Source organism: Rhagoletis pomonella, unplaced genomic scaffold (genome assembly GCF_013731165.1).
Source record: "Rhagoletis pomonella isolate Grant_MI unplaced genomic scaffold, Rhpom_1.0 Rhpom_scaffold_00002, whole genome shotgun sequence".
In the NCBI taxonomy this organism is placed as follows: Eukaryota; Metazoa; Arthropoda; class Insecta; order Diptera; family Tephritidae; genus Rhagoletis; species Rhagoletis pomonella.
The window spans coordinates 29,414,445-29,441,466 of NW_023458556.1; the positions used below are offsets into that span (position 1 = coordinate 29,414,445).

The 27,022-nt window shown below is 35.1% G+C and overlaps 2 protein-coding genes across 2 annotated transcripts; one reads left to right on the plus strand and one right to left on the minus strand.

Moving 5' to 3' along the window:
• Nucleotides 1-10,736: 10,736 nt before the first annotated feature.
• Nucleotides 10,737-11,462, minus strand: LOC118752854 (protein spaetzle-like). Its single transcript, XM_036487712.1, has one exon. It carries the CDS (start codon nucleotides 11,460-11,462, stop codon nucleotides 10,737-10,739), a length of 726 nt encoding a protein of 241 aa, XP_036343605.1.
• Nucleotides 11,463-12,426: 964 nt separating this feature from the next.
• Nucleotides 12,427-13,119, plus strand: LOC118752865 (protein spaetzle-like). Its single transcript, XM_036487721.1, has one exon. It carries the CDS (start codon nucleotides 12,427-12,429, stop codon nucleotides 13,117-13,119), a length of 693 nt encoding a protein of 230 aa, XP_036343614.1.
• Nucleotides 13,120-27,022: the final 13,903 nt, after the last annotated feature.

Here is a 27,022-nt window from a genome sequence, read left to right on the forward strand (position 1 = left end):
TGCAAAGTGTATAAGTGCTTTTATTTTGTGATTTTTCGCATAAATCATTTAATTTTTCTTTTGTTTCTTATTTCTTGCATTGACGTAGACAGCGAAATTTCATTTTTGAGTAGAACGCTGCATACGCGCCGCATAAAGTGCGCCACAACAAATTGCAACAAGTGCAGCTGACCTCTTTCGTTTGAAATTTATTTGCTGAAATCATTCATCATAAATGTGCGAGAAATAACAAACGAGCGTACTATAAAACGTTTAAGACAAATAAATAAAATTTATGTTCTTCATTTTCAAATAAATCTGTCTGTAATTATCTCAATTTTGTTTTTATTTTTAACAAAACCAAATATTTTTAATTTAGTTTAAAAGAAAAATTAGTTTTGTTTCACCTTTTATGTTTTGTTGATTTTGGCACAAAAATTCGGTGAATTAAAAAACTTGGCCAAAGTCAGCATGAAATTGGCCTACTTATTGCCGTCTAAGATATAAATTATGTAAATGCGTTTGCTCAAAGTGTCGACTGCATTGCCACTTTTGTGTTGATGCAGCTAATAATAACTTTCAATTGGCAGTGTGAAAGAGATTTGAATGACTTCGACTTTTTTTTTATTTGCTAATTGATGATAGGATTAAATTTTACAATGTTATTTCAAAAAGAAAAATTCACGTCTGGAACGCCTTTTTAGAAATTGGACATGTAACTGACTACTGTTCATTATTAATTTTTTATTACACGACGACGAATAACTGTTATCTGTATGTCTATATATTTTGCGAAAAGAGTATTTTATTGTTAATTTTTCACAGATTTTACTTTAATTTTATTAATTAGTTTTAAAAATTTTAACCTTTATTTGGGTTTTCCAGCGGTAAATACTTGGAAAAATAGCCCAACGACCAACCCTATACAGTTTGTTTGTCTTTTTTTAAACAAAGTCTAAAAAAATACAATTAACGTAAAATCTGAGGAAAATTAACAATAAAATATTATTTTTTTCACAAAATCTATAAAACCTAAAAAAAACCTGGGTAACAGTTATTCTTCGCTGCTCTGTTATCTACTCGTCTAATGCTATTTGATATTTTAAATTAAAAAAAAAATAATAATTTAACTTACCATTAAGTTTTACTTGAAGATTCATTCAATCGACGAACGGCAACATTTCACATTAGTTTGACATTTTTCAGGAATGGAGCTGAAATAAAAAGTATTTCTTCATTAGTATTTACTATGAATTAAAATTTTTTGACGCTATAAAACAAGCCTAAATAGTAAGATGGACTGAGATTGGTTTGGTATGGAGAGGAATCTTCGGTTGTGTAATTTGGTTTGTGTGAACCAAATGCAAATTATGGAATATTTTATTTATTGAAAAGTTCCTACGGCTCCTTTCGTGCCCATTAAAAAATTTCTTATTTAACCCGCTTTAGGCCTTTATTTGGTTATATTTTTTATTCAATTTACAATAAGGAAATAGACTGCAAGCCATTAGTGGATAAATACTGAAATCTCGAGAAAAAAGCTTCAATATATCATCTTTTAAAATCCGAATGTAGCTGCCGAAGATAGTGAAGAATTGAGCTGAAATTAATTTCTAATTTTTAATTTTTAAGTATTCATAAGAGCAAAGTGATTTTGAGCCTTAAATTTCCTGAAAGGTTCAGAAACAAATCCCGAAAAAGCCTTTAAAAATCCCAATAAATTAAGCAGGAAAAATTCCGGAAAAATTTCTCAGGTTTCCAAAAACTTTAGAAAAGTAAAGTACGAAGAAGAACCGAAAAATCCAAATTGGTAATGAGAAATATTAAAAGCTTTTTCGAAATCTGGAAACATTTCATTTCATTAGAATATGCGAATATTTTTTCACTCATTGAATATAATGAATATAATTGAATATAATTGGGAATTCGAAAAATTTCCATTAATACCGATATTTTATTTTTTCAAGTTTTTGTAGCTTTCGTTATTTACATATCTCTATAGTATTTTATACAAAAGGCATAGCAAAACTTCATCAAAAATTTCTTAGTGAAATATTTTAGGAAAAAAAATATATGCTAATTGAATTCCGCTATTTTTAGGGTCTTACTATCTAAAATTGGTCTACATAATGTTAGCATGGATCCATTTTTAATTTTCATTCAAGCAATTGCTAATGGCGAAAAAATTTGTATTCATGCTTCGCTGCACCCTGAAAGTACTTTTGGGTACTTACTCCCTTCCAAAACTCTTATGTCTCATTGATTAAAATAAAATAGATTTAAAGGGCTTCATAAAGTGAGATTTTCAAACAAATTTTCGATTTATTTATTTCTTTATTTTTTGTATAAATGTGGGTGGTAGTTACTATATTTTCGAAGGTAAATTTAAATACCGTATATTTATCTTCCATAATCAGTTTAACTTAATAAAATTTTTCAACAGATGGCAACCAGCTTGAAAAATATTTTCGAAAAAAACTTTCTTAACCTCTTTAGTTTAACACCCGTATTGTAATATTTCATTTATTTAAAAAAAAATTAATTAAATTAAAATTTTCAAACAGGTGGCAACCCTCCTCAAAAATATTTTCAAGAGAAAACTATCCTAAACCTAGTTTGATACCCATATTGAAATATATAATTTATCTTATCAACTAAATGAAATCAAAAACTTCTGACAAGTGGCAACCTTCCACAAAAATATTTTCGCCTGTAAGTCTTCGGAAGCCTCTTTCTTTCGACAGCCATACTGCAATATTTACTTTATATTGTCAACTTACTCAAACTGAAATTTTCAAACAGGTAGCAACTCTAATTACTTTTATTTTTTAACTTATACCTATAGTATAAATAGTTTGATTAGTTTTTGTGAATTTTGTGCAAGCTTTGAAACTTTTATTTGTGTGGTTTCTGTTAAAAATCGGACTGTATTCATTTTGTATTCTGTCACTTTCATTTGAATTTTTTAACTATTTTTTTGAGCAGGTGCGTCCCAGAACGTGTTTAAGGGAATCTCCTAAATGAATAAATGTTTTCCGAATTTGGTTGTAATTTTGCGTTCTAAATAGTTTCTGTTGGTCCATCATTATTTATAGCCGTGCAAAATTGTCATTGGTTCTTTTTTAGTATATTCTTTAGTTTGACCATTTTGTCCCTTTCTTTAAGAAATATTATTCCTACCCTGCAGGAAATTTAATTAATTTGAAAGTAATTTATAAACTGCCTTATTTTCAGTGATAACTAATTGAAATTCTCACATTTTCCCCTGCAACGAGCTTATTTATTTAATTGGCTTTTCCCACATATATTTTCAACTACTTTAAAATCTATTTGGCTTAAACAACTACATAGTTTCAATTAGTTGATTGAAAAAAAAATCACTTTCTTCCGTCAGGGTACTTACATTAAAAATGTATTACCTCTAAAAGTGGATATATAATGCATAATTTATTTTCGTTAAGCAAATACTTTTAATCTAACAAAATGCAATTTATTTTCATTACAGGTAAGTGCCCAACTTCATCAGAGGTCAATAAACTTTTTCAGAAGCAACTTAAATGACTGCACATCCCTCCCAACAGAATTTGGTTTATTTGCCGGACAAGCCGCTTCCTTCTTGGAGTGAGTTGTGTAATTTGTTGTGCAATTTTTTCTAATTCAACAGAAGTTAAAAGCGAATTAATGGAAAGTTTGTACGCGTTGCTCCTTAGAAGAAAAAAACAATAAGTAGTACTATGATAAAAAGAGAATAAGAAATACGAAAGAGGAAGAAATCGTTGGTTTTTTTTAATACATTTGTGGGTCATCAGTTGCTTTTATTTCAATAATCACAGTTGTCACACGAGCCGCTAAGTATGAAGGTTTGCTTATAGGTCTACTAACAAATGTCCGTCAATATATGTATGTACATATATGTTGTTTACTCAGTGCGTTAGTTTTTATTGCCTGTTCAACATTTCCAAGCAAGTGAATCACTTCATGTGCTGGCCAAAGCCTGCAATAGTGACTTCTCATTATCAATTGCAAAACACGAGCCATGAACAGCTGGCCGACAAACTAATCCCAATGAAAACAAAAATAAAAATAAAAAAAAAAGTAAAAAGAAATTGAAAGAGAAACTTGCGGAAATAAGTGAAATGAAAAGCGGAAAATAAAGTGTGTAATTTTTCATATTTAATGCAACATCACGCGTCTGCAGCTTCATTTAGCACGTTCATTGGCTCGAAGCTGGTCGTGAATGGAAAGACAAGGACAATGGAAGCAAAGGAAATCCTTCACAGCTGCCACGGTTGTTAGTTTCACATTTTTTTAACTTTCCTTAGTTATTTTCATTCATTGTCGACCACGATGAACCCTTTACTTTTTTTTGATATGGCGCGCTTTTATTTAGTGCCGCTCTTTTTCTGCTGTGGCTTTTTCTTCGTTTATCATTAAGTGTTACAGTTTGCTGCACTGATATTTCCCTCTCTTATTTATTCCAACCGCTTTTTATTTATTTTTATTTTTATGTTTATTTTTATTTTTATCTTCATTCTTATTTATGTAGTATCCTTAGCGGGGTTGCGGCAACCATAAACGCATGAAAAATAATGCCAACTGCCAACCGTTAACCCATCACCCGCCGGCTGCTACTAGCATTGAACTTTGTGGCTTCATTATACAGAGCAGAGCTAGTCTGAGGTTGCTGCCGCCATTTCTTTTTGCGTTGCGCTTACAATTTGCCGCAGGTTGAAACGCCGGCAACTGTTGGCGACTTTTTTTTTTGACGTGGTTTCATTTCCGACGCTGTTGCATGCATTTTGCCATGTGACTTTGATTATAAAGTTATGAATAGTTTTAGTTAAAGTTGTTGCACATGAAGGTAATATGTAAGTGATACTAGTGGAAAGAGCGAACACAAAAGATAGTACAGACTTTGATGTCGATAACGTTTTTGTGAAACATATTTTTTTGTTTTCTTTTTTTCACTTGTACTTTTGTCAAGTGTTTGGCCGAGCTTCTCCTCCAATTTGTGTTGTGCGTTTTAATGTTATTGCACAAAATGGAAGGACCTACAGTTTTACGGCGCCTCCAAGCGACAAATGGATTTTATGAGAAGCTTTTCCTGAGGTTTGTCATTGCCTGTACGAAAAGCTTTTTCTAATTTAGATGTTGCTCGAACCAGGGATCGAAACTCTACCTCTCTCCCACAAGGATCAAGCATACTTCAAAACTCACATTGTGCCAGGATTATGTCTCGAAGGTAAATGCAACAAACTCAATTTCGTTACGGGTAATATGAAGAGGTCTTCTTAGTTGACCAATCGATTCGACGAATAGCGAAAGTTGTTTCCAAAAAATAATCGACTTCACATTAACGATTAACCGTTTCCTTTCGACTTTTTCAACTAACCGTTCATAAACAACTATCCGTTCGTTTTCGATGTTTCCATTAGTGGGGTTTTTTCAGTAAATATTGTCTTTTATATTTTTTTGTAAACTTCTGCTTATTCACAAAACCCAACCGCGCTAGTAACAACAATTTGACGGTGAAATACTTTCACAATTCGAATAATTTCGATTAGTCGATTTTCAGACTACTCGATAGTGAGCGATTAGTCAAAAGTGAACGGGTAGTCGAATTCGAGCGGTTAATCGAATAATTGCTATTCGACTATCAACCGACAAAAAAGTTGTTAATCAACTAACCGAATAGCCTGATAGTCGATTATGAACAAGAGCTCTTCAACTTTCAAACTGAAGTGTTCACCTTAAAGCATTCGTCAGCCTTTTACTACTTCGCATTATTCGGTGACGTCATTCTCATCTTATCTCGGCACAGTAGCTGACTGGAGCCTTTCATCTTTCGGGCAGTAGTTAGGTAAATGTTGCTGCCACTGCTACGCAGGGAAATAGAAGGTTTGTTGTGATAACACAGCTAAAGGTTTTCACTGCCCTTTGCTGAACCATTTTGAGTCCCTTACGAAACTTTGTCAAGTGCACTAAAGCGCTGCTCCTCGATAATGTCGGACAGTTGCAGATACTATGGAAAACTGTCTCCTCCTCCTCCCCCTTTTAGTTTTTGTTCTGTGTGTTTGCCTATAAGGCAGTGACCTGTTAGAGCACCAATTGTGTGCGATATATCCTCCCTTTTTTGATAATATAAGCTTTGAGACCTTTTTCTATGCAACCTGCGCGAAGTGCCTAGATATCAGACAGGTCGAGGTTTGCATTCATTTCTGGCTCGCGCGAGTATAGATAATACCCTTGCCTAGAATAATCAGCTTGATCATTCGGCCTCTCGCAAGTTCGTCCGCAATATAGTCACTTAGGTTTACCGCAAAATGTAGGAAGCCATATTGGTGGTTGAATGAAATCAATCAGAAAGGAAAGCTCCTAGCCGGCCCACTTACAAAGAAGCTTCAAAGAACTTTAAGAGTGTCATCAGCAATGTCAGAAGCGACTACTCGAAAAATTAAGGGAATTTAATAAAAACACCCTTCTGATACAGTTGTAGGATAGAGGCTGTCAGACTATTTATTGCCTAAATGTAAAATGACATTTCGGTTTTACAACTCATACAAAGGGCCTTGTGTGTTGGAAAAATTATCTTAAATGCCAATTCGGCAAACAACGGCCACGATCTTTTCAAAGAAAACGAAAATCTTCCGGCTTCAGCTTCCTTCGTTAACTACAGTTAAGCTCTCGGAAGAATATCAGGGCATCATTATTTTGCACAGACGCCTGTAATGTAGTGGAGCGTAATAGGAAGGCTTTCCCTGTCCTATACTTCCAGAAACCAGATCTAGGAAAAAATGTGGCTTTAAACGTCACATTTTGTTCTACGGCACTACAGGCTGGTTGCTGTTACTAGATGAATACACAGGATGATCACATTGGCCTTTTACTCAACGCCGTCAAAAGTTCTACTCCTCCCTGCTTCACATTTTACCTGTAGACTTATATGGGGAACCAGGGGCGGATCCAGAAAAAAATTTCAGGGGTGGGGGTTTAAGAAAATTATTATTGTTATTATATTAAGTGTATTTATTTTATACATTATTTTTAAATTGAAAATGAAATCCTGCTTGGTGTTTTTGCTAGCTCATCTAGATCAGATCCCTATGTACATTTAGTAGCGCCAACCCAACCAATCTCTGCTGCCCAATGCTACTACGCAAATAGGTCTTCAACCTTCGAAGGGTCGTTTACGATGCTCTCGAAAAGGTAAAATATATATCTGTAAACTTAAACGTAATAACTAATTATACACGTTGTGTACTTCGAAAGCTACCTATTTCATATGTTTTTTAAAATAAATTTTTAATACATTTTTACATATTTTATATGTAAGTGCCTGGAAATCGATCAAAACTATTCAACTGTCGAAAAATGTTCCCTCAGACTTTTATTTACCTTTGGCCATTTATTTATAATTTTTCTCTATTTAAAATAACTAAATATATTTCGTTGGCAACAACAAAAAATAAGCTTCATTTTCATAAAATCATTAAATAACTAGAAAGTGCCAATCCAACGAGTTACAATAAAACCAATTACAATAAAAAATGCACAAACGGAAAATAAAAGCGCATATGTGAATTATACGAACGAACGTATCTAATAAATCAAAATCCATTGGGTAACAAATGAGCAGTGCTAAGGTCACATTCGAAGGACACACTAAAAGATCTGCGCCAATGTGTGACAGGGTTGCGGACAGCAGTGACAACAGCTGGAACTTAACAAGCGACACTACCAATGAATGGCGCAAGTGACATGCAAGTAATCACTGTCAAAATGATTGCTAGCAACATGAAAATATGAACACATCCAATGCATATGTATGTACATATGAATGTGTTTGCAGACAAATGACTATTTTTAATGGTGCTTATGAATGAACAGATTTTCAGAATATATCCACACATGTACACACATGGCGAAATGTGCTGATGAATTGTTTGTGTCACTCATTGTCATTATGTACATAGCATGAAAAAGTTATTGCATATTTCAAGGGGACATATTTGTTTTTAAGTTTCCTTGGACTTTTACGTTAATTATAGGATTTCGTCTGAGAATAACCCTGGTGAAATTTTCCGGCGAATAATTTTCTAGAACATTTTAACCTTCTAGCGCCCACCCAAATGCCATTTTATTCCGACTTTCCAAAAAAGGGGTAAAAGTATCCATTTCGAGAGTGCTAATAGGTTAAAATGTTCTAAAAAATTAATCGCCGCGAAATTTTACTATATATACCTATTCTACATATTTCGCTCGCATGTGAAGTTTAACTCTTTTATGTGGCCATAAAAAAAACTTATCTGAGAGTGCAAAATTTTTGGACGTTCCACCATATGGGACAGAGTTTTTCATCCTGAGTTGAAATCATCCGCCTCCTAAATGCTGTTGCACTGTGTATTTAGTACTTGTTAGACTAAAAGTCATGACCCATTTGTAAATGTTATTGAAAAAAAATGATAGTTATCGCCCGGCAATATGTGCACACTTATATAGTACATATAAATATGCAGAATAAAGGCACAGAACATACATTCGTACATATGTACATAAATCATACGTACATTCGTATGTACATTTATGGTATATGTTCAAGTGACATTGAGCGTTATGGGGTCGCATCATGGGTCAATATCCGCACTTGCACCGGCGTCAGGATTAGACACGGCGGCGTATCAATATGCCAGTTATGTACATATGAACATACATAAATATGTATGTATACATATTGGAAAAATTGTGCTTCAATTTCAATACAAAGCACCATACACTACATTCGAACGCTACATAAGTATGCACACTAGGGTGGTACAAAGAGGTAAAGTCGGAATTTTAATGCTCTCACCCCTCTAAAATTTTATATTGAAAAAGATTTCCCTATTTTTTTTATTTTGAAATCAAAAAATATTTAGAGGTCGCTCAAAGCGATCAAGTTTTGCATCTATTTTATATGCGTAAAAACAACTTATCGTGGAAATGGTAAAGAATTCTTGAAAATCAATATTTTGCGATCGGAAAACCTTGTTTCTCTTCAGGAGACTCCCATCAATAATACTCAATTGTTTTTTTGGCGATTTTTTCATAGTAACTATATTTTATAGGTTTGCCAATAAAAAATCATTAGTATTAAAAAACAGTTGATCATTATTACTGGAAGTCTCCTGAAACGAACCAGAGTTTTCCGATCGAAAAATATCGATTTTCAAGAATTCTTTACCATTTCTACGAAAAGTTGTTTTTACCCATATAAAATGCATGGAAAACTTTGATCGTTTGGAGCGACGTCTAAATAATTTTTGATTTTAAAATAAAAAAATATGCGTATATTTTTCGATATAGAACAAACCTAGTGGATGAGAGTATTAAAATTCCAACTTTACTTTTTCACACACATTTTTGGACCGCCCTAATGTAAATATATACACATGTATGTAATTTAATTCTTTGATTTCGTGTATGCAATGAATTAGCATATAGTATAAATAATTTATACATACATACTATTTAGCTATGCATACATGTGCTATTTCAACTGAACATACATAAGCAATTGAAAATAAAATTTATGTCTGGAAAGTTGAAGACACAGAAACAAAATGTAAAATATATTTAGGTGTTTAAAGAAGAACACAAGAGAAGCATACAATTGGTGCAACGGTGAGCTTGATGACCGAGGGTTTAGCCAGTAGTATGCCCTATACTCAGCTAAGAGGGTTTAAAGAGTCCGTTATTTACATTCGCAAGGCCCATAACTGCCAACAGAGCACAATAACATATTCGAATTTCGATTCAAATCGTAGATACTAAACAATTCAGTTTGCTACGAGCCAATGAGGCAGACGAAGCAAAGACAACCACTTTTATTATAAAACTAGTCAAAAAGCCCATCCTACGATGGGATCAAATAATTTTGAGCGAAAAATTCGACCAAGAATTACACAGGTTTACAACGAAAAAAAGTTTGTGAATATTATGTAAACCAAACCTATATATCCCTATATTCGACACGCTGAACCTGAATCATGTCAGCTTCGAGGTCATTTGAGGGTCAAGTAAATACAAAATCATATATATGGGGTTTTAGATTCGCTGAACCCGAATCCGAGGTCCGTTAACCTCCATAATGTCAGCTTCGAGGTCATTTGAAGGTCAAGTACTGAACAATTCATTGAATAAACTTCAAAATTCAATAAAATTCATCTAAATTTCACCTTGGGATGACCTCGGCATGACCTCTAAGGAATCAAGGGATCCCCATATTCTTAACGAAAGCAAGTGTCTTCCGAATTCTGTAATGATTTTTTTATGAATCTTTAAAGAAAATCGTATAAAGTGGTCAACACGACCTAGTAAAGAAATTTTCGTACGATTTTTTTTAAAGAAAATCTGAACTAAGTCTTCATATCGCAGTAATAACCGATTTTCTTTCGAAATTTCGTTAAAGAATCGAAATATATACAGTAAATTTAATTTTAGAAAATTCGATAAAAAAAGGGAAAGGAAAATAATGGTTTGGAAAGAGCCCATCGAAATTTGAATGGCACATGCACAGTCTTGTGAAGAAAAATAAAGACACGACAAAGACAATTGAAGCGATACGCTGTAATATTAATTATATAAAAAGCACATATTTATTCACTTCAACAGCTCAATGCTGTGAACTCCAGAAGCTAAAATTGCTCTAAGCGTCACTACACAGCCAGAGTTGTTTGTGAAAACAAAAATTAGCAAACAATACAAAAACCAACTTAAACTTAAAATCTTAAATTAAAACGCAACACACATTCACAATAGTTTGGTAATTTCACCATATCCTCCTTCAACACGCCATTCACCAACACCACCAAGCTTCTATATACATAGTGCTGTTTACATCTCGATGAAATTCCCAGCGGCAAGAGATTGTCATATTTGCAAGGCCGCTCCTCATTTTCACACTGTTCGACCAAAACTCCCTGCCTAAGTTGGGCGTGTTGTACGACCAGCACCCATTTGGACTCCCTCGATTCAACACTTTTCGGATAAATTATGCGCGATTTACTATTGCAAAAATACTCTTCACGTTCGTCATTCATGCGATTCGTCACATTTTGTGGTGGTACAAAATCATCCTTGAAGTATGATTTGAATTGTTCAAATTGATCTGGATCGATCTTATCCAGCTGTGTGGCTTCCAAATAATTTGGCACTTCAGTACAATATGACTTGCCAGCATTACGCTCAGCGCAATTGATTTTATCAACGCCGTCATCGTCGTCGCCGCCTTCATTGTTTTTGAGTGAGTGGTCAATGATGAAGCTGGATGGTCCGTTGTTGAATACCATCATACCGGGACCGACTTTGAATATGTTACCCAAATCACTTAGTACATTTTCAGCTGCTTCGGCGGCGGGTATGGGTGCCGATCTGCCGATGACTCGCTGAGTTTTGTTTAGCAGCGCAAGTGTAGATAGTATTAATAAGGCATTAAATTTTAACATCTTTAAAAAATTTTAGCTCTGAGATGAGTCGCCGCTGCTCACCGTGCTTTCACTACTGCTTCTAAGGTAGAGACTGATGAGTGCACCTGTTTTTATATATTCTCTAAGCATCTAGAAGTGTCACAGAATGTTTACAGCTACACCTGTGGCTATTCGGTACCTGTGCAGGCAACATGGGAAACTAACGACTTGGGATTTCCGACAGTTTTCAGATCGGAGTTTCCCAAGTTTAACTGAAGGTACAAGTAGTGTTGCCAGATTTCGGCTTTAAATATATATACATAGGACATTCACTGAATTTTCCCTGTAGTTGCTTTTGATGGTTTTATTTGCGTTATAAATAACTGCCAAAATTTTTTTTTGTTTAATGCGGAACTTGTGGAATTGAAGTTTTGGCAAAAGATAATTTTTCCAGTTCAAATTCAATCATTTCGGCAGTCCCTTTTGTGAATAAAATCTTATGCTGGCATCAGCGATAAAATCGATTGTTTGCATTTGTTCGCAATACATTCATGAACAGCAACAGCATTTGCCCACTCCATCGCATAAAATAACAATGCCCCTAAATTAGGAAACAGCGGCGGCGAGTTCCTACCTGCTTTCGGACATAACCACATCAACTTTAAAGAAATTCCCGCGGGTAAAATCCTTTCACAATACTTTGAACGGCTTAGGCAAGCAAGGCATATGCCAGTGTTGAAAAACCATCAATAACAGCTAACGGGGTTTTCCAAAAACAGAAATTCGCTGAGATGAGCTATATATTGAGCTAAGAACTAGCTGTTGTCGCCATTCATCAACACAGCAGTGAGAGTTAAACAAATCCAAAAACATTAGACACATTTCAAGCTCGGAAAAATATGCTGCTAAAATTCATTTCAAAAACGCAACAAAATAACTAAAAGTAACACAAAACGAATCCGGTTATTAAGTCACAACTGAAATGTTCAAAAATTCACTAAAAATGAATACCACATTTACACTATCGTTACTCGCCTTTCTGTTGATAATCCAGCCAGCTAATGGCAGGCCAAAACCTAGAGCCAATGCCGCCGCCACCGCCGATGCCGTTGCCGCCAAAAATGTGATTAGCGAACTGGGAAGAATCTTTAAAGTCGGTCCAGGCATGATGGTCTTCAATACAGGACCATCCAACAACGAATTTGATGATGAAATTATTTGCGCCGAACGCAGCATTGGCAAATCATATTGCACAGAGATTCAAAATTATGCAGAAGCTACGCAACTGGACAAAATCGACGCGGAACAATTTGAGTTATTCAAATCATATTTCCAGGATGATTTAATAATAAAACCACAAAATGTTGCGAGTCGTATGCAAGTTGAGGCGGAAAAGCCCAGCTGCAATAGCAAGTCTCGCATTATCTATCCAAAGGGTGCGCTGTCAAAGGAAGCCAAGTGGTTGTTGGTGGTGCAGCATGAGCAGCATAAGCAAGGCGTGTTGGTAGAGGAGTGCGAAAATGTGGTGAAGTCTTGCAGCAATGACCAAAATTTGCCACTCGGCATTTCTGCAAAATGTATACAACGCTTTACCTTTAGGAAGTTGGTGGTGCTGGTGAATGGCGTGATGAAGGAGGAAATGGTTAAATTACCTAACTTTTGTGAATGTATTTTGTGTTCGGATGTAGCTACATAAGTTTTAATTAGTAAAATTTGAATAATCGTTAAGAGGAATTTGTATAAAAAAGTTTAAAGTTAAGGAGTTCAAGATTTTAGTTATATTTCATATGTAACTACATATACATATGTGTAAAAAAATCAAAAATATTTAATAAGTAATCATAAAATAATTAAAAATTTAATTAATATATTTTTTTTAACCACACACCTGTGATGCTCTTAACTACTTATTAACAGGCACCATAACCGTTATGACTTTTATTATAAAAATCCAATCCCAATTTTAATTGTTATTTTTTGAATTGAATCTTCGATAATTTTTAACCGTTATTATGTAATTTTTAGTTTTTCCATCATCATTAATCGTTATTTTGTGATTTTATTTTTTTCGATCAGAATAATCGTTATTTTGAGTTTTTATTTTTTCGCTTATTTTTAAGAATTATAATAGGGACTGCTTTTTATAAACGATTTAAATCTTTCATGATCTAGAAATTGAAATCTGAAAATAACGGTTATAATATGACCCAAAAAATTAAAATCATAGAATAACGATTAAAAATTATCGGAAAAATAAAAATCCAAGTGTAACGATTGTTTTTGATCGAAAAAGTAAAAATCCAAAAACAACGATCAAAAATATCGAAAAAAAATAATCAAAATCATAAAATAACGATTAAAATTGTCGAAAAATAAAAAAATAGCAAATGACAATTTTTCAATGGTTTTAAATAAAAATCCTTTATAATAATGATTACTGTCGGTCCCTGCTTGTAATTACATAGATTATTGAGCTAATATCACAATGCTAACATTAGCTCTGGTGCAGTAGTCCACGAATTTACAGGTTTTTACACAAACTTGCAGGAAGTTACAGGAAAAAATGATCCCGTAATCCAAATTCCTCCAAAATCCTGTAAATGATAGCGATTTTTGGAGAGTTGTGTAGAGAATGAAACTGCAAGATTTTACCCGAACTTTTTCTTCTGGTAAAATCATGAAAAGCGTCAAGCGATCACTGGTTGATGTTCTTACAGGAAAAATGTACTTTTTGTTGTTACTCACTTTTTACTCTCACTTCAGGGAGTAATTTTGCTGTTTGACATTTTTATAAGATTTTATGGGAAAAGTATTGGATCACAGCTAATTTGTAGCGTGAAAAAGTCTTTGCTGACGACATGATATTATTTTTGAAGTAACGTTGCTCTCATTTAGGCCCTAAATTGATAAAAGAAAAAAATACTTTTTTTCTGTTTCCATTCTTCGCAAAATTAAACATCCAACTGTGAAATTTCTTTATGGTAGTTTTAAGGCGGATTCATCGCTCTTGTTCTGAACTTTCCTTCCATGTTTCTCGATGGGGGAGAGAAATGCAACGACAACCGCAGTGCGCACTACCATTCCGCAGGGCCTGGGTTCGAGCACAGTTTCCGAAAACATAAAAAAAAAACAGAAACAAGTTTTTTCTAATAATGGCCGCCCTTCGGCAGGCAGTGGCATACGTCCTAGTGTATTTCTGCCATTAAAAACAGCTTCTTATAAAAATACATTCGCCTTTCGGAGTCGGCGTAGAATTGCAGGCCCCCTTCCTTTGAGTGACGATGTTGTCACACCATAAATCGGAAGAGAAGCTCGGCCAAACACTAACGTATTGCGTAAGCGCCAATCTATTACTTATTATTACACTGGTCTACAAATTTCAACTTTTTTTCTGCGAATAAGACGGGACCTGGTGTTTCTGAACGGATTTTTCGTGCTGAACACGAATCCGGGGTCAAAAATGTCCCATCACGTCACGTTTTCGAGAAAAAAGGGGTTGAAACCCCTAAAAACAGCGTTTTTGGCCTTTTTCGAAAAATTATAGAGCTGAACCCTGACGTGGTACAAATTTTGCATATATCAGAAATTAAAGGCTAAACCGTGCCCTTTCGAATGAGCCCTATGCCGAATTGATCGCGTGCACCCTTAAAGCAGGGGGTGTATTTGTGTTTAGGGGTGCAGGAAAAATTGATCACAGAAAGAATTTAATCTTAAACGATCATAGAAAATTAATAATGCCAAGGTTTTAACTATATTAAAAGTCGCTGATTACGAATCTGCAGTTAGATTTTAAAAATTTAAGATGACGGGTCGAATATGGTGGATATAAAAATTGGACTCCTAGACACAAATACACCCCCTGATCTAAGGGTGCATGCGATTAATTCGGCATAGGGCTCATTCGAAAGGGCACGATTTAGCCTTTAATTTCTGACATATACAAAGTTTGTAGCACGTCAGGGTTCAGCTCTACAATTTTTCAAAAATGGCCAAAAACGCTGTTTATAGGGGTTTCAACCCCTTTTTTCTCGAAAACGTGACGTGATGGGAAGTTTTGGACCCCAGATTCGTGTTCAGCACGAAAAATCCGTTCGGAAACACCAGGTCCCGTCTTATTCGCAAAACCCTTGTAGACCAGTGTTATTAGTACAAAAAAAACGTAATATACATCCCCTATCCGTCCTTAGGTTGTATTTCAGTTTGAAATCAATTAAATTGGAAATTTAATTGTATGCATTCTTTAATAAAAGTAACAAAATACCAGTTTATAAAAATAACTGGCAAAATAAATATTGGCAGTCAAATATGAATTTGGGTCAAATGAACCCTTTCCGTCTTTCTAGTGTTAAAACACGCTGAAGTTGTTCACGCTTGCCTGGTTATCAGCTTATGTTTATTCAGTTTACAACAATAAAATACGCTACGCAATAATAATTTTTAACCAGATAACCTGATAACCAGGCAAGCGTGAACAACCTCAATGCTTTGTGCGTATGTGTACAATCAAATTGATGAATCTGAATTCAGCCAAGCTTACAAAGTTCAATTTTACATACATACATAAATACATGTATGTATTTTTTAACGCCCAATACGAATTATATAATTATAACAAAAAAAATCATTAATGAAGCAGTAAATAGTAAGCAGAATAATTTACGTTTCATCGTAAATTGGATTAAACTTTTATAATCAAATAGCGCATGCAATGTTTATTCCTTTTTAAAAATTCCCTGCATTTATTTGAAGAAAAAAATATAAGATACAATTTTTTTATGAATTTTCTATTCAGAGTAAGGTATTTTTTTCTACCCATTTTTTGCACTAAATGCACTCTGATGACATATTAAACTGCATTTGAATTTAATACATGCAAAGTGAATAATTTAATACTGAACGAAAGTTTAAACAAAACATATTTATGTGGAACATTGGGCATATTTTGCGCAGAAAAAAAAGTATATATTCTATTCCGCTATTTAATACCTACAACAAGGTGTTTCGGATTTCTAGATCCGTCCGGGTAGATAGACAAAAATCTGAGTAAGGCCTCTCCATGGGAGATCGGGGATAGATGCTGGAGTTTGTTAATGAATTTATCTTGCAGGAGATTCTGAAACAGTCTTAATTGTCAGCGAAATATTACAGCAATTCATTATTGTCGATCGGTGAAAGAGTGGTCGGAGGATCATAGCAAATATTAATATCTAGACGGCTATGTATTTCCGATCTTAACGTAATGAAGGTGAACTCAGGGACGCTTACTTAGAAGATAAACAATACACAACATTTGAAAACCGCAACCACTCTACGCTGAGAGAAAAAATGCGTTCTAATATTAAGAAATATTACATGTCTGGCTGTAGCTGAGTGCGCAAAGCTACTTGCCGCAATTCGTTAATTTCCAGAGGATCTGGGTTCAAATCCCGTTAAAGGCAGCTTGGAAATAAATGTATTTGCTTATATTAATTATGAAAAAGCATCCGTGAAGTGCAAAACTTTTTATTTTATATGGGCGTATATACTAAATACTAAAATTTCTATACTAAAATTTATAATGAGTTGCGTATTTTTTTAAATTTAATTCAAATATTTTTCCGCTCAGTGTAGTGTCAATAAAATCTCACTAATTCTATGACAAAACTTAAAAGACCTGAATTTTTATACCGACTACGAACAGCGGTTGTATTTTTATGAGAAGTTGTTTTTTCATAGCAGAAATACACTCGGAGATTTGCCATTGCCTGCCGAGGGGCGACCGCTGTTAAGAAAAACCCTTTTCTCTATATTTTTTAGCGATGTTGCTTTGACCAAGGCTTGAACCCACAGTGAAAAAATTCCTCAAGTGTTTAGAAAAATCTCGATATAATTTTTATAATTGTGAAACAGAGTAACTTTATGCATTTTTGCCTTAATGTGATTTTATTTATAACTTATACTGGTTTCCTCAACAATTGAAAGTACTAAGACATATGATTTGAATTTGTCCAATGAAAAAACGCCGCAATTAAATTGATGAAAAAACATTTGGTCTGCTCAGACCTAACATTTGTTTGACTCAGTAAAATTAAAACTTTAGCCTACGAAATTTATTCCTAATTTTACAAATAATAATAGCTTCTTCGCATATCATAACTTAGCTTCCTAAAGAAAACAGGCGAATCGCCATCAAACGTTGATGATGCAGAATGATGCACCCGGCTTTCATCACTTGAATGGGAATTATTCTTCAAGTTACTAGCCTTTTCTTCGTAGCCGGATTCTTCGCTGCCGGAATTTTCTGCTTCAACTAGGTGGCCTTCTGTGTAGCCGCTTCCGTCTGTTGTATAACTTTCAATCCAGCTTCTAACCAACATAGCTCCATAATCTTCTATCTCTTCTTCGTCGCTTAGTGAAGGCGTAGTTGCTTCTTGCTTCACTATGGAATTTTCCGAAGATGCTGATTTTTCTTTGTTGTCCTCACTGCTGATCTCTTTCGCGCAGCTCTCGCTCTTTTGGTTTGGTTTCAACTCACTGTAGGATGGAAAACCATCGGGGGTTAGCTGCCCAGCCACTGCATCTGGTATATTATGCGAAATTTTACTTTGATCCCTTATGGGAGAAACCTTGCGTGGTGTGCGTGTTTTTTGATCCTCAAAGGAGTTTTTCCAAAGCACATAGACGGGATCGTATTTGGGGCGTTTATTCAGAGGCGTGCCATTCACGGTTCGGGTAGCAGCAACACAGTTAGTGGGAGATGCAACAGACACAGGTTTGCATATGTCGGTAAATGTTGAACAACGCGCTAAGGGTTCTTCCGCCTTGGTGTATCGGCATCCAAGGAATGGTGTTTGTGTACTTGAATCGCGGATTTTGTTGGGACTTTTCGATTGCATAGCGCCCATTTTTGCGAATTTAGCGCTGCCAGAGAGTTGTGAAAATGTTGTGTTGTATGAATTGAATGCTTCGGTTGAGATGTGGCTCTTACAAATCACTAGTAGAGACTATGGAAGTCCTCAACTCCGTTTATGCTTATATACTTCAATATCCCTAAGTTTATAACAATCCTTCCTCCTTTTTTGCAGGGCGGAATAGCATATGCAATTAAATGCGACCTTCCAAAAACTTGTACCAAATTTCTTTTTTTTTGAAGCTTGTTAACGTAACGATTTTTTCACAAGCTAACACAGGTAACAAATGGCCGTAGTTTAGCAGATTGCCTAAGTGCCGCCCTAAACAGTTTTATCCATTGTTTTTGCTGTATTTTGTTAAGTGCTTAACAATGACTGTCTATTTTCTACCTGTACTGCCAGCCACTATGAATGGTTCTTTGCCGAATACACAGTGTTACACATTTCTGACCCAAAATAAAATTCGCGATCTTGCGTTCAGTAAAATGCCATCAATAGCAACGGCTCATCAACTATCATCATGGGTTGGATGTGTATTTGAAAGTGGCACACAGAGCGGTTTTCCGTCTAACCCTTAAAGAACTATAAGTCCATAAAAATTAAGGTTTTAATATCATGCATTTATTAATGATCTAAATAAATACATGCATGCATATAGATGAGCATTAGGATACTTGCAAAAGTACAGTTTTTTTATCTAAATAAATAAAATTAGTTTTTAAAAAATACTTTTTCAAAAAAAAAAATGAGCTTCGAAACGTCGAAGGTCCACATAGAAATGTTTAAACATTTTATAAAGGGTATTAAAAAGTTTAAATATTTGTTACTCTTTTTTTTTGGCCCAGCTCGCGTAAATCTTAATATTTTCCCCAAACATTTCGGCGGAAGGCTTAAAATAAAATAAATTTTATATTCCGGTGGAACTGTTTTTTGGTGAGGTACCCTAATGTATGTACGTATATGAATTTGGATAAAATTTAGATTTTAAAATTTATGGAAATTAAAAACTTAAAAATGAGATATCTTTTTAAAGCATAGAAATGAAAAATAAAACTCTCAACTTCACGCAAATGCCGTATTAAAAATGTAATTTTTTTTTGAAATTACGTAAACAAATTATAGAGTTACATTTCGGTTGAGAATATATTATTTGAGATTGGCGTTTATTTCGAATTACTATCGGGCTTCTTTAGAACTTTAATTTTAAATCTTAATAAAAACTGAAAGATATTATTGAGAAAAAATGTACTTCGTTGTGATATAAAAAGGTAACATTTTAATTTTAACATTAAATCAAATAGTTTGCCGTCAAAAGAATTAGTTCGCGAAACTCTTAAATAATTTAATTTTTATTGCTTATTGTTAATTATTTTTGAGTTTATGAAGGATTTTCTTTAGTAAACTTTTGTCGTGTGTTACAAAAATTAAAAAATTTGTACTGAATTAATTATACTTTTTTCTCAATATCTCGGGAACTAAAGGGTTGATTGGCTTAGTATGACTGCATTATTAGTTCAATTCGTGCTAAATTACCGTTACAAACTTTAGTCAATATCGCGGAACAAGAGATATCCAAAAACCAATGACGCTAATCGCCAGATATTATTTCAAAATATATAACTGCATCTACAGCTGAAATGTATGCAAACAAAGTTTGACATATTACAGTATAACGTAAACAGAAATTTCAACTTAAAGGCGAAATTCACGAAAAAATCAAACCAGCTGCTCTACTGCTGCTACCAAGGCGAATTAATACATGGTGGTATTACCAGAACAGCTGATTTGCTTTTTCGTTTTAACATCCTAATGGCAATAACAAAATATACGGGACTTTTACTTGTATTTTTATTCTCCATCTCCATCTTCATCAATATCCTAATCTTACAACGTTTATCAGACAACGTATAAAATAAACGTTGTAAAATAACTCTTATCCAGCAACGTAAAAAATAAACGTTGAGAAATAACTCTTATCGGCAACGGAAAAAATATTTCTCTTGCATAACAGTTATGAGGCAACGTAAAAAGTAAACGTTGGGTTATAACTCTTATCGACGAAATAAAAATATTTCTCATCTAATAACTGTTATGGAGCAACGTTTTTGCTATACAACTTATAACTGTTATGCCCCTGTTTTTAATATTAAGCTGCCCTTGATTATCCAAAGACGGGCTGCCGGCATCTTTGCCATACCGGGGCAAATTTTGAGATAGTCTTTTTCCAGTTATAAGATTTGATCACAACCTACACTAAAGATGAAAGCACAGAGGTTCATCATCACCACTTTTCTCGCCAAGTCCGGCGAGAAGATTCCGTTTGAAACGTTGAAAAGTGCTGTGAAAGTTTGTTTGTTACTCAATTGGAATTGCTGGGTCAAGACGAAAACCGTTGTATTTTGAAACGAATTTTCGTCATCCCTTGTCAAATTTAGTTTGAAGAAAAACCGGTTTCGATTTGCTCGAGAACGAAAAATTACACTGAAGATGGCTCAACGCCGAAACCGGTTTGTCTCCAAACCAACTGTGACAAGGGATGACCGAAATTCATTACAAAATACATCATATACCAACCCTGTCAGAAACAACAATAACCAAAAAAGAAACGAAAACCATTCCTAGGTGAATTTTTTTAAACTCATTAGAACTATCGTATCAAATTTAAAAAAAATGTCAATCACACCTTGGTTCTAACCGAATGTGCCAATAAATATCATATTTTTTGTTCATATGGCATCTTCTTTAGTGCGGAATATTAGCGCAGTTCATTTCAAAAAAATATCAAATATGACCTCATCCATTTTTATCGACCATGACTTCTGCCAGCAAGTTATGTTCAAATGGATATCTTTATAAATTGGAACCGATTTATTTGAAATCTATTTTTTTTTATCTTAAGGGAGAGGAAACTGAAGCAGGCTAGTTGGCGCTCCCTCACTATAATTTGGAGACAATACGTAGTGAAATAATAAAAAATTAAGAAATTAAAAACTGTGCCAATTCCATAATATTGTAATTTTATTACTAACTATACATTTTAGAGTACAATACGAGTATAAGTTTTATAGCAAAAGGAACAAAGCGTTTAGATTGTTCAGTGAAAGTTTCTTCATAAGTAATAATAGCCTTTCCTTATGGTATATGGGGTTTTCCAATCTTGCGTGCCCATATAAATCTTCTCAATTATTTCAGCTTGCGGGCTTGTTAGCTTCTTCAAGAAATCCGGCGAATGACGCCCTGGAGTCGGTGAAAGTTCCGTGGCCAATTGCAATGGTCGCTTCGGTGATAAAGTAACATTCATTTTACTTTCTTCGCTCTTTTCTGCATTGCGCTGCTTAATTTCCGTCATGAGTTTCTCAACGATGATCGCTCGTTCGGCAGGAATTTTCGAAAGGAAATGTGGTTTTAGTTTACTCGACGCCTCTTCGACTGTTGTTTCAGTATTTTTAGCACTCACATCGTTACAATTGCTGAACACGGATGCATAGCTATTTTCGGTGGTTTCATCATTTGTTGCCGGCGCTGATGACAGTGTTGCCGCTTCAGTGGCTTCTGCTGATTTTTGTATAGCTTTCTCGTAGGGCGGCCGTTGGCGCATTGATAAACGTCGACGTACCTTTAATAACGATTTTTCTTGGTTATCTTCATAGCTGGTCTCATTCTTGCGATTTATGGTTTTCTTCAAATTAGTGTACGATGGAAATCCTTTCGGTGTGAGTTGACCAGCCACAGCATCTGTTATATTCTGCGAAAGTTGACTCTCTTCTCGTATGGGAGATATTTTGCGTGGTGTGCGAGTTTTTCGATCTTCAAAAGCATTCTTCCAGAGCACATAAACTGGATCGTATTTTGGTCGCTTAATTAGCCTTGGCTGTGCAGGCTTTCCACTTAGGACTCGAATGGCGGCAGCAGCGCCGGACGGTGATGCAGAAACTGGTGTGCTAAATGTTGAACAGCGTCCCAAGTACCCTTCACCTTTTACGTTGTAGCGTCCAAAGATTGGAGTTTGTGTGCAGGAATCAGATTTGTTCAGGCGTTTCTTAGATTGCAGGCCGCCCATAGTTGTCTTTATGAAAGATACAAAAATGTACGGAGTACTTAGCTTCAGTGGAGATGTGGTTCTATCGAAGCTCAAATCCTTACTGTTGCACTCTTCAAACTCTCTGCTATTTTTATACCTGAGTTTGGTAATTTCTAAATAAATTTTTGCTAACAAATTTTTACAATTGAAGGGGCGTTTCTGAAAAGTTAACTTCTAAGCGCAGGTAGCGGCAATCACCTAACGTTGGTTCGTTCTTTCTTCTTCGCCATTAACGATTTCTTCCAAGTAATGATTGCAGACAAGGCGTTTCCTACCTCACTAGTTGTAAGGAATGCGGGTGGGAATTTAATATACCTCTTTTGCGTGGACATAATTTTTGGCAAGTCCGGCCACCAGATGTGCTGAATGAATACAAAGAAACCAAAGTACTGGAAGGACAACGGGAAACGTCGACTAAATAATGCATCGTCCCCATTTTAATTGCTTTACTAAATTTACTGTATTGTATGTGTTGTAAAATGCTCATGATAGCCGTCGACAAAAAATATTGAGTATTGCAAGTTATAGCAGATGTAATCGGGTTGAATTATACACAATGTTGTAGATCTATATGTATATACATCTATGTATATTTAGGAATATAGAAAAAAATTCTAACTTAATCAATGATATTTGTGAATTGTAACAAACCCGTGGTCTCCTCAAATTGTCATTGAAAATGGTTGAAATTCTTTTGAAATACTGTTCAAAAAAATTTGTATTTTTTCTTTGTTTTAAATTTAGTTAGTACATCATAAATCAATCGCTGTAGGTTGTTGGTTATCAGAAAGCGCAGTTCTCCGATTATTTGTTTTGACAGATTATTTGTTTTTTATTCAAAATTTTGTATGAAGATTTTCAGATTTATAGATCATTTTTAAATCTGTACACAAAATGAAGACTTTTTGAAAGAAATTCGGTCTCTGGAACACCGCCTTACCGAAGTACGAAATGCCCACTAATTGAAACGTCAATATTTACTAGCAAAGCGCAAGTAGCGTGCCATGTGTTTCACCTTGATTGAGTTCTTACTTTTCGCAACTAAGTTAATCGACATAAAACTAAAAAAGTTTAGCGCAAGTTATTGCTGTGACCTTACCAAATCAATCACTTATGAAAGTTACTTAAGTTCGTCGCCAGCAGGAGGGCAGAAACATTTCAGCGTAAATTAAAACTTGGCCAAAAAAGAGCAATCGGTGTCAATGGGAAAAGTTCAAATAATGAGACGAAAGCAACAACAGAATGAAGTTGGAAAAAAAAATCATTGTTCGGAAGTGTCCAACTGAAAACAAAAACTTCAACGTTGTCGCATTATCGATTTCTGGCCACGCACTGATTTCACTGAAATAGTATGCAGATGGCCTTCCATTCCCAAATAGAGTGAATACAAGTTCTTGCAAGTCGTACTACTGACTTAAGAAATTGGTGGTTATCGGGTTGCATGCACACTTTCTGCCTTAATTGTCCCTTTTATCAAAGTTGCTGTGACTTTGGCTGGCAAATTTGTGGACGGTTCGAATTCAAATTTCAAAGTATAAATACATAGCTATGCAAGTTGAAGTGAAGTTTTTTACGCTAATAGAAACCAAATTTTATTTCCTGTTTGACACTGCAACCGTCTAAACAATGATGGCTGTGGCCAAGAAAGAACGCTAGTTGTTTCCCCCCTCCCCGTGCCACATGGTGCCAGTTGGAAATGCAAAGTGAAGTCAATTCCCTCCCCAAGGGCCCTTTCACCACAGCGGAGTCCTGTTTCTTCGGGAGCTGCCGACATCGAGGTAAAAATTTTATGGCTAGAACATTTTTGACCGGGCGAGCGGAGCAGAAAATCTTCCGTAGAATCTTTGTAACCAGAAACTCCTAAGATGTTGTCACTACTCCTTCGAACTTATAGCTGTGAGGTTTGAATGCGCTGGCTGCTTCTTTGATGCAAATACTTAGTGTCCTGGTTCACCTAGTTCAGTAGCTTGTCTTCAAATGTTCAATCAGGAAAAGGAATGCGCCGATAATTATAGAAATTCCAAAAGGATTTTGTTCTGCAGCTTTTAGATTTTCCCCCGCATCAAATTGAAGAATTCCCACGAAAGCAGGTCGACTTGCAAGGACAAAGAAGAAATTTCCCTAGTCTTAAAAACTTGCTTCGCCTAATTGGGTGATAGAGTTTTCGCGCGTTTTACTGTTCACATTTTAAAGTCCTTCGCACTCATTTATTTCGGCCTGATACTTTTTGTTACGTAAAATACGTCTTTACTTTCTTTTCAGCTCTCTATATCGATAGACTATGATCGTCTATCACAACGTTTACGCTTTAGTTTATAGTCTCTCGATCTGGAGACAGCCATGCAACTAGATGGATCATCCTTTGTTGGAGCCGAGTGCTGCAGACTAAATAACTTCGGCCTCAGTTCGTTATTGGATCTTCAGTCGTGGAGGCTGAATTTTCTGACGGTGAACCCAGAAATCTCGTCTTTCCCACCCCGGTATTGAGATCGTCTGTCAAAATTTTGGTTTTGTAACGTGAACAGCGTTCGTAAATGCGCTCCAAGCGGTCAAAGGTCCTTCATCATCCTTTTATTCGGTCGGGTTGTAGGTGTAAGTGAGCGAGGTGTTTCAGGATCTCCCTTTAATGCGAATTTTCCAGAGACGCGACAGTACATGAATTCGATATCTATCTGCCGCCGAATTGGCAGTCATTTAAAAACTACAAAATAGTTTCTGCATATCTAACTTAATTTGTTTTTAGTCTATGGCGTTCTTTCACCACACTACCGCGCTTCTTATATGGAACAAACAGCAAGTATTGCATAAAACATGGTAAACCGAAATACGATGAAGCGCGGCAAATGATAACTGCCACAAACAAAATTCAATTAAGATTAAACATAAGGTACATTGATTTTTAACAAATAAGTTGATTCGTTTTCGGGGCATAACATACAAATTCCTCCCCCCACATGCTGTTTCCACTACCGTGGTACGTTTACCAACCGTACGAATTAAATTTTTTTTGAAACCCAGTTTGACAAGCCACAACACCCATGCAGCCTTAATTCAATGGAGTAGAAGTCCAACGAACCTCAAATTTCCGGCAGCACTTAAAATATCCACATGAATTGCTGAATTCCCAGGGAATTAAAATCTGCATGATTTCATGCATGCATCCATACATACATAGTTATGCTTATAACATGATACAAATGTACTATATATATTTATGTACATATGAATGTATGTGTACATGAACATTAAAAATTTATTAAATAAACGAGAGAACCCACGAGAACTGTGAAATAAATGAAGTTTCACACTTTCCAGTTGATTAATTTACATCGCTGAGTTGGCAAAAGTTCGAAGAAGAAAAAAAGTGTAACATTTTTTTTGTACGTAATTAAGCCGGTTTTGCTGGCTGTGCTGTTGTATTTAGAGGTCATTAAAAATTGAGCAATGAATATCGCAAATATTAAGTTAAATACCAAAATTGCGAGAGCAAGTAGGGGGTAAATTTTCTGAGTTTATTTTCCTTTACTATCGCAAAACTTATGTTTGTTTATGCTTCCCATAATAACTGCATTATTAGTGAGGGCGGGGTCATTCATTTCCTTGTCGTATTATACGAATATTGTGCGCTACAGAGCGCAACTTGGAAATAGAAGCAATAAAGTGGCAAATTTTGCACAGTTGGGATATTTGGGACTCAACATAAGCGTAGGTTCAACTAACTGCACTAACCACACTATCATGCAACTTTTAGTGGCACAGCTGTGTGTGAACTTTGCACATAAAAATGTGTATACATGCACTTAGATTCGGTACGAATTTGATTGACACCCGCGGCTATGAAATGCATCGAATTTCTCTGCGGTTAATATTACAAATTCGGGTGGATCTCAGAATATTCCAACATTTTGACCGCAGCAAAATTTAGAAATTTTTTTGTTGCTGCTGTTATGCGCACTTTGTATGATATGTCAAAAGTTTCGTGGTTCATCGCATGTGGCGCCGGTAGTGGTGACTATGACGGTGACATATAAATAAATACACATGCATGCACATATGTATGTAGGTATGTATGTATATTAGGGCGGGTCAATTTGTATGGGAGATTTTTCCGACTATGCGCGTATAGCACAGAAGGACTTCTAAGCAAATTTTCCGAAGAAAAAATGGGTCTAAAATCAATTTGGGGTTTGCCAAACTGCGAAAATAGGTTTCTTAGCATTTTGCTGTAGTGTCATAAAGAAGTGCTTACATTTTGTAAAAAAAAACATGTTTTAAGGAGATTTTTGATTTGATGAATCTATTTCTGCACTTATCTTTTTCATAAAACCTCCACCAGAGGGCGAAAATTTTCACTTCGAAACCTATTTTGACAAACTCCAAATTGCTTTTACACCCATATTTTGTTCGACAAATTTGCGTAGAATTTTTCTATGCTACACATGCTTTGTCAAAAAAATGTACCCGCTCTAATGTATGAATTGAAAAAAGCTTGTAAAAAATTTCGGTATGATTTTCAATTCAATATGCATTTTGAAGGAAATAAATATTTATAGAAGTCAGTATATAGTTTTAAACTAATTTGGGTTTCGAAATTGTGTATGTAAATCGATAACAGATTGCAGACGACT